This window comes from Benincasa hispida, chromosome 12 (genome assembly GCF_027475165.1).
Source record: "Benincasa hispida cultivar pf3 chromosome 12, pf3_genome.v1.1, whole genome shotgun sequence".
Taxonomy (NCBI): Eukaryota; Viridiplantae; Streptophyta; class Magnoliopsida; order Cucurbitales; family Cucurbitaceae; genus Benincasa; species Benincasa hispida.
In genome coordinates this window covers 35,377,789-35,391,863 of record NC_143489.1, presented here as the reverse complement: position 1 = coordinate 35,391,863, position 14,075 = coordinate 35,377,789, and the positions used below count along the sequence as shown (strand labels likewise).

Sequence of the window (14,075 nt, the reverse complement as noted above, 5' to 3'; positions counted from 1 at the left end):
CCAATAAGCCTCCAATTTCAGGGATAAGATCAGGTGGATAGCTGAGAATATAGGGTGCAAGATGGAATTCATTCCTATCCATTATAGGGATAGTAGATAGGTTGTTCCCTTTAGTACTGAATCCAGGTCTTGAACAAGGGGCCCCACCCTCTCCTTGGCCCTAGAGGGGTTCGGTTTATAGGTTGGACCTTAAACCAATTGTTCATTAGAGGATCAATGGAACTTAAGAAACAAGATGTAGTCTTGGGAGTAAAACGGTATTTATGACCCAGCCGAGATTACGAACAACCTGTGAAGGATTAGCATACTAATCATGGTTATATCAAATGGACACAAATATATCTATAGTGAAGGGAGTGCAACTATGGGACTATAGTGGAATGACCCATTAGTTAACGAATGTTGATTAGCTCCATCTAAAGAGTTCAGCTAGCTAATCTCGTATTGTTGGAGCCCATGATCTATAGGTCCATTAGGTTCCTCTACTAGCTCATATGGAATAAACTTATAACAGTATGATAGAATAATTTGAATTGTTCGAATTAGGTGAAGAGAGAGAAACCGACAAGTATATGTGATATAATGGTCGGATTTTTCAGTTTAGAGATATAACTTTAATATTTAAATGTCATTTAAATATCAATAATATGAATACGTTCATATTCGGAAGCTCGGAAATAATAGAAATGGTCAAAGATGTAAAAAGTCAAATAGTTGACTTTTGACTTTGAAAAGTCAAACTTTGACCGACCTTATATTCAAATGTGATTGAATTTTGAGAAAATGAATGCGGATTCATGCTCGAGAGGTCAAAATTAGTCAACACGAAAAAAATCATAAAAAGTCAAAATGTTGACTTTCTAGTCAAAGTTTGACTTTGACCAAATGACTATTTTGCCCTTTGACTAAAGTTAGTGGGAAAATCCAAACTTTTGTTGGATAATTTTACTAACAAAATAGTGGACTAGGTGTTGGTTTATAGTGGAGACATTAAGCCCACTAAGATAGTAGATTATAGATGTTGGATTTTTATGGATTTGTTTCAAGCAAATGTTGCATGGTTTTTCTATAAAATGGCTTTTCAATTTGGTTTAAAGACTTTTGTCAATTTTGTCAAATTTAGTTTTTCAAAATTGGGCTGTAAAAAGGAAAACCCAAAACCAAAATTTCATCTTCTTTTTCCCATCTCTTTCTCTCTCTCGGTTTTCTTCATCCACCGGGTTCCACAATCCGATTCTGAGTCCAGAGGATAGTAGGTCAACTCTAGTGGTGGTTTGTTCATGTTCGGGTCGAGATTCAGCGAGGAAGAGCGGTTTTCGGGAGCTACAAAGGTAAGTTTAATTACTGTTTTTCCTTCAATTGCATGCATCTTTTCCTTTAAATTAAAAGCAATTAGAGTGTAATTAGGTCCTAATTTCGCTGCGTATGTCTCGTGTTCCATCACATATATCAACTATAGTGTTTTCTCCTCTACTTGATATAAATCATTTTTGTATCTAATTTTCTCCAAAATAATGTATCTCATATATTTAGTCAATCATATCATATATAATTAACTAGTTCTATTATATCATATATAATCGAACTCCCTCTTGTCAATTTGAACATTTCAAACTGACCCAAAAACTGGTTCTCAACCTTTATCCAAGCTACCAAGGGGACCTTATGAACCTATAGCTCGAAGCTCCAACAGTACGTGAATAGCTGACTAAACTCTTTAGCCATGAGATCCATCATCCGTTAACTGCCAGGCATTCCACTAAAGATCGACAGCTGAACTCTTCTTACCACAGATATATTTCTGTGTCCATCGGATATAACCAATCATTAGTACGATAACCCTTCACAGATGCTCGTAAGTACAGCTAGGCCAATTTACCGTTTTGCCCCTGTAGTTACATCTCACTTCTTAAGTACCACTGATCCCTCTAATGAACAATACAACATAGTCCAACTATGTGTGAACACCTCTCGGGCCATGAGAAGGTGTGTGGTGTCATATTGTTCAAGCCCTAGAATCAGCCCTTAAGGGAGCTATTTATCTACTTGCCCCTACTTCGAGAAAGAAGTGAATTCCATCTTGTATAGCTGAGTTCCCAACTCCTAAATCAGACGAATCCCCAAAGTGGTAGGTTTGAGTCGACGACCTGGCCACTTGCACCCATGCAAATCAAAGGACCGCCCTCAATGGCAGGAGTTCCTAACCCACTCAGGATTGAGGTCATGTTACCTATGGTCATTCTAGTGAAGTGAAATCTCTGTCATGAACGGTGTTATATAACGAGACATTAACACTTTGTGGTCAGGTCTTATACAAACTCTTTGTATAGGACACCCCCACTCACATGTCCCCTACGCGAATGATCAGGATCAGACTATTTATGACAAGTCACAACACTTGTATCTATTCCACAAAGTGGGTTGCATCCGTAGCGTTACCAGGATAAGGTTTCCCTCTTATATCCATATACTATAGACCATTTCGGTTATCACTTAAGACATGATCCACTTGTATGTCACCACATACATGCTTAAGTTACATAAAGACAACCAGGGATTTTAGTTTATTGGTTTGTGGTAAAGCAAATAAAACATTCAGATGAGCAAAATCAAGAAGTGAAGTAAATATCATATATTATACATCACAAGCATTCGTACAAACTTTACAAACTACAGGACATGAGACTTTAGGACATCAACCCCAACAGGAAGCTCGACCGATGTCTTAACTCTAGCAACATTCGACTAAATGGGATTGGAAAGGGAGCAACTAAGGAGTATTTCAACACCACTGATTGGGTTTAGAGGAGAAAAGGTAATCCTTGAAGGACTCGTGGATCTCCTATTCACATTTGAAGAGGGAGAAAATATTGTTAATAAAGTAATAAGCTTCCTAATAGTAAATTGTTCAACCACTTACAACGTCATACTAGGAAGGTCTACTTAACACAAACTAGAAGCGATAGCATCAACTTACTATCAAGTTGTGAAGTTTCCAACCCCCACAAAAATAGGAATAATTGAAGGAGAGCAAAAAAAAAACTTCAAGGGAGTATTACTTTACAATATTGAAAGGGATGAATTGATCAAAGAAAAGGTCGACTGGATACTCACGGAGTCCTTAATTTTTAATTATACTAAATTTTTTTGAATTAATGTCTAGTTAAATTTTAAATAGAGAAGGTTAAGACCGACCTTGTAGTTCTTAAAATTTCGACATTAAATAAGCATCAAAGTGGACATGGTCCTTACCACCCTGATGCTAATCTTGTTTCTTCCTTGCACCTAAGACAAATGTTAGCATCATGACAAATTATTTCAAAGTAAATAAACTACCTATTGTGCATGCAACAAAATTGAAGAAATGAAAAATAAACTAGCTGAGAGAAACAGGAACTCCAACGGATCACATTGTCAACAAAAACATTAGCAAAACAAAAAAACAAAAACAAAAGGAAAAAGAGGAAGGAACTCTGGGGACACTTGGATTCCTTGAGAGGAGAGATCCATATTATCATATGGATTAGTTAATGAACAAAATTTTGGACTAAATTTCAAATTTAGAATTCTTGAGGGGCCTTCTTAACAAATTTTTCCTATTGATTCAAGAAAAGACATATATATTTAATACATAATATAAGAGTATGGATTTATATAGTAAATAACTATTGTAAAGATGAGCATTTTCACCATGAAAGCTTCAAAATCTTCCATTGGAGGCTTAATGAGATGAGATAATTCAGGGTCCTTTATGAGTTTTTTTTTTTTTGTTCTTTTATTTTTTCTATTCACACTTAAAATCCCTTCAATTTCTTTCCTTATAATTTAAGAAAAAAAATAAATCTTGATTTTGTCATGAAGCCATAGATTGACAAAGTAATGTTTTTTGGGGCATATCATTTAAAATTGGAATAGATTTTTTCTCGATAAAACATAATGCATGAAAAAAATCTTTTAAGATCAGTAAGATATTAAAAATCAATTAGCAAACATGTTAAATCTTTTCATAGAAATATATTAACACAAAAGGTTCTATAAAAAAATAACTCGTCTATGAAAATATTGATTACATGGGTCAAAAAATGAAAATGAATTTATATCCACATACATATACTTGTTTCACCCTTTTCAAGAAATAGCTAGAGGCAAATAGTAACCAATAGCGAGCACAATATTGAAGACCCGTCTTGAAAATAACAACTTCAAAATGAAGATAAAAAAAATAGGTGTATTCCAATCAACAATATGGCCTAAAACTATGATACATTAAAATATGAAAAAAAAAAAAAAAAAATCTTGAGTACATTCTTGACTACACCCATCTTTTTACAACTTTTCCAGTTGTCCAACTACAGTTTGTCACGTGACAAATTCTTTCTTTCTTTTTTTCTAAAATACTTTTAAATTTTCCTACTTTGTGATTGGAGTGTGCTGCAAAAAGGTGGGTGCAGCCCAGAATCGGTTATAAAACAAACCAAAGAAAACTAAAAATGGATAAAAAGATTGATCATTGCCTGTAAAATGACCATTGTTGCTGTTGTTGAACCACCAAGGTGGAGGCTTTAAAATGTGAATCAGCAGAAGCAAGCATGTCCCCAATGATTCCAAGTTCAGGAAACTCATTCCATTCCATCAAACCTGAAGTCTGTGGAGAATCAACTCCATCTCTTCTTCCAACTACTATGAGATCATATTCATCACCAATGGATCTTACTATTGCTGCTGTCTCTGACCCCTCATCCGCTCTCTTTTCCACGTACCTAAACGGTTCGCCCCCCACAAAACTATGCTTCACGTCGTTCAGCAGCTCCGTGTCAAGAACTGTCTCCCAATGGCTAATGCTCTCATCTTCTGCGAGTAGGCGTATCACTGTGAGTTGAGAAGTGCTCAGCTCTTTAACCATGCGTCTAGCTAATGAAAATGCTTCCCTATCGTCTTTACCACCAAGGAAAATCATTGCAACCTGTAATAACGATGTACATGAACCACCAAACAGACGATAGCTTGAAAGATGGCCACGGTCAATGAGGATTCCCACCGAGCACGGTGCTCGCTCAAGGACTTGGCAATTTAACGCCCTTATCGTGTTATCCTCTGATTCCACGAATCCTTCCCTTGTCCATCTTCGATGAAATGGAAGGATTATAAGGGAAGTGAGTTTGTTAACCGCTACGGTGCATATGTCGTCATGCATTAGTTTCATTGGAGCGATTGCGGTGAATACCTCAACCGATACAACACCTTCGTTGCTCCTTTCGTACTTGCGAAGCATTTGAACTATACTATCAGAGACCATCACTTCGGATGAACTTTTTTGGTCATGAAGCTCATGTGTAATGAAAACCGGGGTGGCTCGACCAACCAATTCTACGAGGTGAAGAGCATATAGAGAGACAGGAGACTCCTCGGTCGGACATGACACATTGAGAAGGTTAAGCAAGACAGGAACATCATCCTGTGTATGAATGCATCCTAATATGCTCAACTCAGCATCAGGCTTCAAATTGAGAATGTTCTTTTTCTGATAGTTAGTATATTTTCTTGAAGGATCATAATAACATTTCACGAGCATCGGCATCAGTATCGAGAAAATCAAAATATCAACAGTCAACACTGCAAAAGTCTGCTCACTTAGGAACTGCAAATTTCACACCAAACAGACCAAAAGTTACTTTTTATTTTACTGTCAAGTACATAAGAAAAAAAAGAAGTCTAATATTATATAAAGCCTTACATTGCTGTCATAAAAGTAAGAGCAAGCAGCAAGCTCTACAATGCCTTTGCTGCACATTATGAGGCCAAACGCCAAGGCATCATGAGAAGACATCTTGAAATATAGAGAAGTACCAATAGAGACGGCCATTTTTCCAATAGAGGTTATTAAGATCACAATAGTAGAATGAGTCAAAAATGCTCCATCGTAGGGAAGGAATGAAAGATCAACCTTCATCATAGAAATAGTGACAAAGAGTGGAACAAAAAGTGAAGTAATAATGCCGTCAAGTTTATTCACTAGACTGGTTCCTAATGGTGGTCCTTCAGGCACAGCCAAACCCAAGATAAATGGCCCGGTGTAAACGGTTCGTCCCATAATGTTTGAAGTCACACTAGATACAAGTACCAATAGAATGATGATGCATATGTATCCATCTGGAACAGGCCTTCCATTTGGCGTGGACCTAACGATCCAGAGCATCGCAGGGCGAAAGATGAACACGACAATAACCATCGACGCAATTGCCAAAGCAAGAGTCATCAAAGCATTCAAAGCAGCCTGGCTTTGAAAATTTTCAACAACAGTAACTATGAAGGAGAAACTCAGACCAACCAAATCAGCTACTATTGTAGTGGAAAGTACCAAACGACCAACATCAGAATTCAGAATTTTGAGATGGTCAAGCAGGCAAACCACAACAGCAAATGAAGTGTATGATTGGTTTGCTGCCACAAACTCCATGTTAGCTATTTCATGTTTTTTCCCAATTCTTGAGAAACCAAATGCTGCCAATGACCCAAGTATTACAGGAATAACTATTGATAAAACACCACCTATCAAAGGTTGTCTTCCTGATCTCTTAACCACACTTAAATCCATCCTAACTCCAATGAGAAACACAAAAAGTGTGTAACCAAACCCTGCCAGCAAACCCACTATATCTTGAGATGCAATGGAAAATATACTATCTTTGAATTTATCAAATGACCTAAAACTTCCCCTCCATGATGATCCAAGTATCAACCCAGCCTGTAACAAAGCACCAACAAAAGAAGCAAAGAAAAGAAAAGCTAAATCATCACCATCATCACATTCAAAACCTTAGCTTAAACTATTACCTCACAATACATTCAAAGATCTCTTCCTATCTATTCATGTTTCACAGGTAGACTCAAATATTAATCTTATTTACATAGCTTCACTATACAAGACAGGTAGTGATATGAACCTTCCAAAGCATCAAGTTATTATTTATCTTAGAGTCAATAATTTTGATGAAATCTTAGTATTTTCCAATTTTAACCTTTTTTATGATACATTAAGTAGGGATATTTTTGTCATTTTACTATAAAATAAGATGTAACATTAGGATTTTCATTGAGAGCCTATTAAATAGTCTTGCATTAGGTTGTTTGACAAAGAATGATGAATTGAATATTGAATTTTGGCCAATCAGCTTTTTCTTTCGAGTTTAGCCACTTGGTGTAGTGAAATTCGTTCTTTGTCTCGAAAGTTTTGATCTTAAGACAATCCGTATCTAACTCAATCATTCCAATTAGCTAGGATTTTTGTATAAGAGATCAATTAGTACTTATAATAAAGTATATTTCTCAAATCCCAAAAGCAATACACATATTAATGATTCAAAGAAGAAGAGACTTACAATCATTTGAGAGACAAAAACAGGGAGGCCAAAAAGCTGGAGGAAGAAATGGAGGAGGATAATGACAGAGAAAATAACCAGCATTTGAAGCTCCAACAATGGAAGAGGAGAAGTTCTGAGTTTAGAAGAAGACCCAAAAACAAAATCCCAAATGCCATTGGAATTAATCTTTGGAGGAGTACTCAAACAGAGGGTGAGGAAATCCCCATTATCCGCACCAAAAACATCGTTGTAAATGGTGATATTGAAAGCCATTTTTTGTATGTGGGAAGCTGAAAGCTATGGCTGTGGATAAAGAAATCTGTGGATTTATAAAGAAGAAGATAAAAATATGAGAAGAATGAGAAATGGAGAAGAAAGAAAAATTTGCAGAGGTTGGGGTTTGAATGAGGCAACAAAATTGAACTAACAATTAATGGGTTTTTGTTTCTAACTACATTTGTTAGCATTGTGTAGCATTCAAGCTTTGTGAGACTGTTTTTCCTTTCCTTATATTTGGCAAATTTTAAATTTTGCCCTCTTACTTTAAGCCAAAAACAACAAAAATTCAAACCCCCGATCTTTATCAATTTCTTTTATTTTCATCAATCAAATTTGTTTAGAATTTCACCCACCCTTGTTCTAATTGAAGAAAAAACTAAGGACCCGTTTGCTAGTTGTTTTGGTTTTATTTGGTAATAATTTTGTGTTTTTGTTTTTAAAAATCACGTATATTTCCTCCATTTTTTTTATAATAATTCGTATATTTATTAAGTTTTATGAATTGAATTTTTAGTCAAATTCCAAAAATAAAAACAAGTTTTTAAAAGCTACTTTTTATAGTCCGTTTGACAATCATTTTGTTTTTTATTTTTTATTTTTTTAAATTAAGCCTATAGACACTACTTTCACCTCCAATTTTCTGCCTTTGTTATATACTTTGTACCAATGGTTTAAAAAAATCAAGCCAAATTTGAGGGAAAAAATAGTTTTCTAAAAGTTGTATTTGTTTTTTAAAATTTGGCTAAGAATTCAACTATTGTATTTAAGAAAGATGCAAATTATTGTAAGAAATATGGATGAAATATGCTTAATTTTTAAAAACAAAATGGTTACCAAACGAGACCTTAGTTTTCAAATTTTGGCTTGGTATTTTAAACCATTGATAAGAAGTAAACAACAAAGGAATAAATTTAGAGATGAAAATAGTATCTATAGACTTAATTTTCAAAAACAAAAATAAAAGACCAAATTGTTACCAAATGGGCCTTTTCCTTTTTAGTTTTTTGTTTTTTAAAATTAAGCTTATTTCCTTTCCATTTCTCCTCTATTATTGGAAACAGCATGAAAAAACGTACGAAAGCGAGTGGTCATTTAGCTAAATTGAAGTTTTATTGATGGAGTTATTTAGCTAAATTGAAGTTATATCAATGGTGTTATTTAGCTAAATCGAAGTTGTATCGATGGAGTTATTTAGCTAAATTGAAGTTGTATCAATGGAGTTATTTAGCTAAATTGAAATTGTATCGACGGAGATATGGCAAAACGAAATTGCAAAGGGATCGTGTATCATAATGTTAGCGAACGGACACCATTATGTAAGCGGTCGCACACAATGACATCAACGGTTGCATACCATGATGTTAGTAATCGTGCACCATGATGTCAACAATCACGCACATTTTCTACACGTACGACAATTTTGTTTTTGTCATATCTTCATCGATACAATTTTATTTTAGATAAATGACTACTCGTATATTCTTTCCAACTATGCTTATAAATTGACCAAAATGTTGAAGTATCTTTACTTTTAAATTACATTGAATTTTCGTTTTTTGGTTGTTGAAAGGGAAGAACAAAAGAGATGTAGGAAATAGGGGAGAAAGTGAAGTATTTAATATTGAGGGTAAAAGTGATATTTCACATGTCAAAAATGTTAATAGCAAACAAAAGTTTAGAAAGAGGTAAGTCATAGAAAAGTTTTTACTTTTTGGGTCATTTTTTACAATTTTTCATAATGATTTACAAGTTTTTAAAAGCTACTTTTTTTTTTCAAAATTTTGCTTGGTTTCTTAAACAATTGGTAAAAAGTAGATAATAAATGAAGAAATTTAGAGGTGTAAATAGTGTCTATAAGCTTAATTTTAAAAAACAAAAACAAAAAACCAAATGGTTATCAAATGGTGTCTAACTATTTGGTTTTTGTTTTTTGTTTTTTAAAGTTTATAAGCAGTGTTCTATTTCTCGATTTATTTATTTTGGTATCTATTATTTTAGCAATGTTTTCAAAATCTATGTTAAATTTTGAAAACTAGAAATATATATATACATAGTTTTTAAGAACTCGTTTTTTATTTGAAATTTAGCTAGTATTCAATCAAATCTTTTGTTAGAAAATATGAAAAATGTTTTTTTTTTGTTACAACATGTGGGTATTGTGATTGGAAGTATAACTACGAGATTAATAGTATAAATTTACTATGCTAACATAGATATGAAAAATAGTGTAAGAAACCCTAGAAAAACAAGGTCAATTATCAAAAATAAAATTAATTAAATAAATAAATAACATTACAAATAGTTACAAAAAGGGTTTTTTGTTAGTTAAAACTTCTAAATTATAACTATGGTTTAAAATTTTCAAAATTATATTTATTTAATTCATTTACTTTAAGAAAGAAAATTATTCTTTTTCAAATAATAATTTTATCAGGTACTTGAACTTTGTATTTACTTGATTGTGTGTGTATAAGTGGTGACTAAACAAATTTTTTTGTTAGAAAGTAATAAAATCTAAAACTTCTTCACTCACCAAAACATGTTTTCATTATTTGTTTGGGTTAAGTTACAAATTTAGGTCATTTGAAATTGATTTAACTGCTTACGATAAAGGTAAAAGAATAGCAATTTGAATCTTCGATCTCAAAAAAAAATATGTATATAGTTATTATTTTTTAACTATGTTCATGTTAATTTTTACCAACTAACTTATTAGTTACATGTGTTACGCAATGTAAAAATTCACTGCACATTACATTAATATTTAAATTGTGATATTAACTCGAAGATTAGAAACAAATTTAAAAGTTCAAAATGTAATTGAAACTTTTTTAACTAGGAGAATTAAAATCATAAAACCATCTTTTACTTGGTTTGTGATCTAATCAGTCATTTACGGAAAAAAATTCTAAAATATTTCTTTATTAAGCTACTTCATTGTTATATATGGTTATTTTTAACCTTTTTTTCTCTCTCTCGTACATCTAACCATTATAAAACTAATTGTAGATTATGTTTATCAAATTAAGAATTTGCAAGACTAACTAGTTATCTCATCCATAAATTTAGAAATTCATTTAAAAGGGAATATAAAGTTATGACAATATTTTACTTTAGTATTCAAATACTCAACAAATAGAGAAGTTATTTGAAATTGTTGCTAGAATTGTTGGGGTTGATTTCATAAATCTCGTAGGGTCTTGTAGTTTGTAAACATATGTATGAACAAATATTTGTGATGTAATAATATGAGATATTTTCTTCACTATTGTCTATGAAATATGAGATATTTTAGTTGCATTAACTACAAACCAATAAACTAAGATCCCTGGTTATCGTTGTAACTTAAGCATGTATGTGGAGACTTACAATTGCCTTAAGTGGTAACCTAAATGGTCTGTAGTATATGGATAAATGAGAAAAACCTTATCCTAGTAACACTATCCGTAACACTACGGATACGGCCTGCCTTGTAGTTGTTACAAGTGTTGTAAAGTACTATAGATGGTCTGATCCTGATCATTCTTGTGGAGACATGCGAGCGAGGGTATCCTATACAAAGGAGTTTATATAAGACCAGACCACGAAATGTTTAGTCTCGTTATATAACATCGTTTATGACAGAGACTTTTATTTCACTAGGATGACCATAGGTAACAGGATCCTAATCCTGAGTGAGTTGGGAACTTCTGCCTATGAGGGCGGTCCTTTGATTTGCATGGGTCTGAGTAGCCAGATTACCAACTCAAACCTACCACTTTGGGGATTCGTTTGATTGGGGAGCTGGGAACTCAACTACACAAGACGAAATTCACTCCTTCCCCGAAGCAGGGGTAAGTAGATCGATTGCTCCCTTAAGGGCTGATTTTGAGGCTTGAACAATGTGGCGCCACACACTTTCTCATGGCCCGAGAAGTGTTCACTCATAGTAGAACTATGATGTATTGTTCATTAGAGAAATCAGTGGTACTTAAGGAGTTAGATATAATTACGGGGACAAAGCGGTAAATTGACCCAATTGTACTTACGAGCGATCTGTGAAGGATTATCGTACTGTTGATTGGTTATATCCAATGGACATATAAATATATCTGTAGTGAGAAGAGTGCAGTTGTCGGTCTTTAGTGGAGCACCCGGCAGTTAACGGATGGTGGATATCGTGATTAAAGAGTTTAGTCAATTATTCACGTACCGTTGGAGCTTCAAGCTATAGGTCCATAAGGTCCCCTTGGTAGCTCAATGAATTCAAGTTGAGAATCGGTTTTTGGGTTAGTTTGAAGTGTTCAAATTAATAAGAGGGAATTTGATTATATATGATATAATTAAATTGGTTCAATTATATGTGATATAATTGATTTGATATATTAGATATATTAATTGGAGGAATTAATATAAATATGATTTATATTAAATAAAGGAGAAAAGAACTATGGCTTAAATATTACATATGATGTGATATTAAAACTATAGGTTATAAATATAATATGATAAATTAGTTATTATATATATTTATAATAAAAACAATTATGAGGTAATTGTTAGTTGGTTATTTTCTTTTCTCCATTAACCGTGCAAGTGGGAGGTTATTTTCAGTTTTAATAACTAAAGAATAAAATGAAAAGAGTTTTCATTTTTTGTAGATCACATTATTGCATATTAATCGATTGAGTGAAAAGAGAGAGCTATACGATAGTCCTTTGAGAGAATGAACGACGAGCAAGTTAGCTACACAACTGCCTTGTTTACTAAACGATCGAGTACTCTTTGTCTATATGATAAACTTTCTATTTCTCCCACTTACTCGATCGTGTAACTCGATCGCATACATCCTCCTTCCCTCTACCAAATTCACACAGAGCCTACACCTCTTGGATTCTCACTCTAAGAATACAAAGTAGTCATCTGGTGGTGTCAACGTACTGTTCGAGGGACAAGTGTTGTTTGTTCTTAATTGAGGAAATTGCTGAGGCGTGACATTCATGTTGGTGAACGATCGTGTTGTTGCATCAAGGGAACGAGAAGAATAGTTCTTCAAGGGTAAGTTCTCTTGATCCTTAGTATCTTTCTTTAGTGGCATGCTGTAATTTACTCTAAGATGCATAACAGTAATCGTATGTTTGTAAATGTTTTATTCTTTCACAATAGGCTTGGAAAGATCTTACTTTCGCTCATTGCTTCTCTTGAATAATAAATCCTTCAACAATGTTCACTCTAATTATTCTATTTATTAGTGAAAAACACTTTTAATCTCTCTCTCATCAAATTTGAATCTCCAACCTAAAAAAAAAAAAATGAAACCCGACTAATAACTATTTGGTTTTTTATTTTTTATTTTGAAAATTAAGGCTATATCATCCACATTTCTTACAATAATTTGCATTTTTTTTAAGATCAATAGTTGAATTCTTAGCCAAATTCCAAAAACAGAAACTACTTTTTTAGAACAACTTTATTTAGTTATCAAAATTTGCATTGGTTTTTTAAATGAAAAAGTAGATAACAAGAAAGATATTTGATGGTGAAAGTAATGTTCACAAGCTTAATTTTTAAAAACAAAATGATTACCAAACAGGATCTAAATAAATATCAATTATGTTAAAGCTATACACTCACTTTGACACCCACTCTCCCATTGGATTATAGGAACAATCTTATTTTGCATAGAAAAAAAATTATTCCCAAGTGATTTTCAATTTTTCTAAAATCAATTTCAATTTTGAAAATTTTGAAAAGAAGTCATTTTCAAAATAATTTTGATAATGACAAAAGTGATTTTGGTCATGTAAAATTCACTTCAAATCTACCATTTGTACATGTTTAGAAGTGATTTTAAAATTTTAAAATCACTTTCTCATGTTTAAAATCATTCTTAAATATGTCTTCAATCATTCAAAATTATTTAATATTTAGTTTTACACTTTTGAATGTAACTTTCATATTATCAAATCAATTTTGAATGAAAAAACATATTCTAAAATCATTCTTAAACATATCTTTAATCATTCAAAATTCATTTAATATTTAGTTTTACACTTTTGAATGTAATTTTCACATTATCGAAATGAATTTTGAATGAAAAAACATATTTTAAAATTATTTTAATCATTTCATAATCAGTCCCAAACCTATCCTAAATATATTCCTCATAAATTCATGGTGAAAAGTTCAACAAAAAGAACACTTTGATAAATAAATTTGACTCATTCATGTTTGAGAGACCAATAGAGAAGAAATTTTTCGTTAGTAGAGTGAACTAATATGTATCTTTAGTGCAAATTTTCCTTTCTTCTACTTTCCTTCTTCAATTCACATGAACATTTGTTGCACCTAAGATAAGAGACTTCAATATCTTTAACCCTTCAAATTTCTCAATACCACTATTACAATATATATATATATTATATCAGAAGAGAATTGAATTGAAAAACGAGAAAA

At 32.7% G+C, this 14,075-nt stretch overlaps 1 protein-coding gene across 1 annotated transcript; it reads right to left on the bottom strand.

Moving 5' to 3' along the window:
- Positions 1-4,301: 4,301 nt before the first annotated feature.
- Positions 4,302-7,755, bottom strand: LOC120068552 (cation/H(+) antiporter 4-like). The gene is made up of 3 exons (XM_039020369.2): positions 7,380-7,755; positions 5,735-6,745; positions 4,302-5,638 (listed from the first exon to the last, which is right to left on the bottom strand). The coding sequence occupies exons 1-3, from the start codon at positions 7,632-7,634 to the stop codon at positions 4,508-4,510; spliced, it is 2,397 nt and encodes a 798-aa protein (XP_038876297.1). The 5' UTR covers positions 7,635-7,755; the 3' UTR covers positions 4,302-4,507.
- Between the last annotated feature and the right edge of the window lie 6,320 nt (positions 7,756-14,075).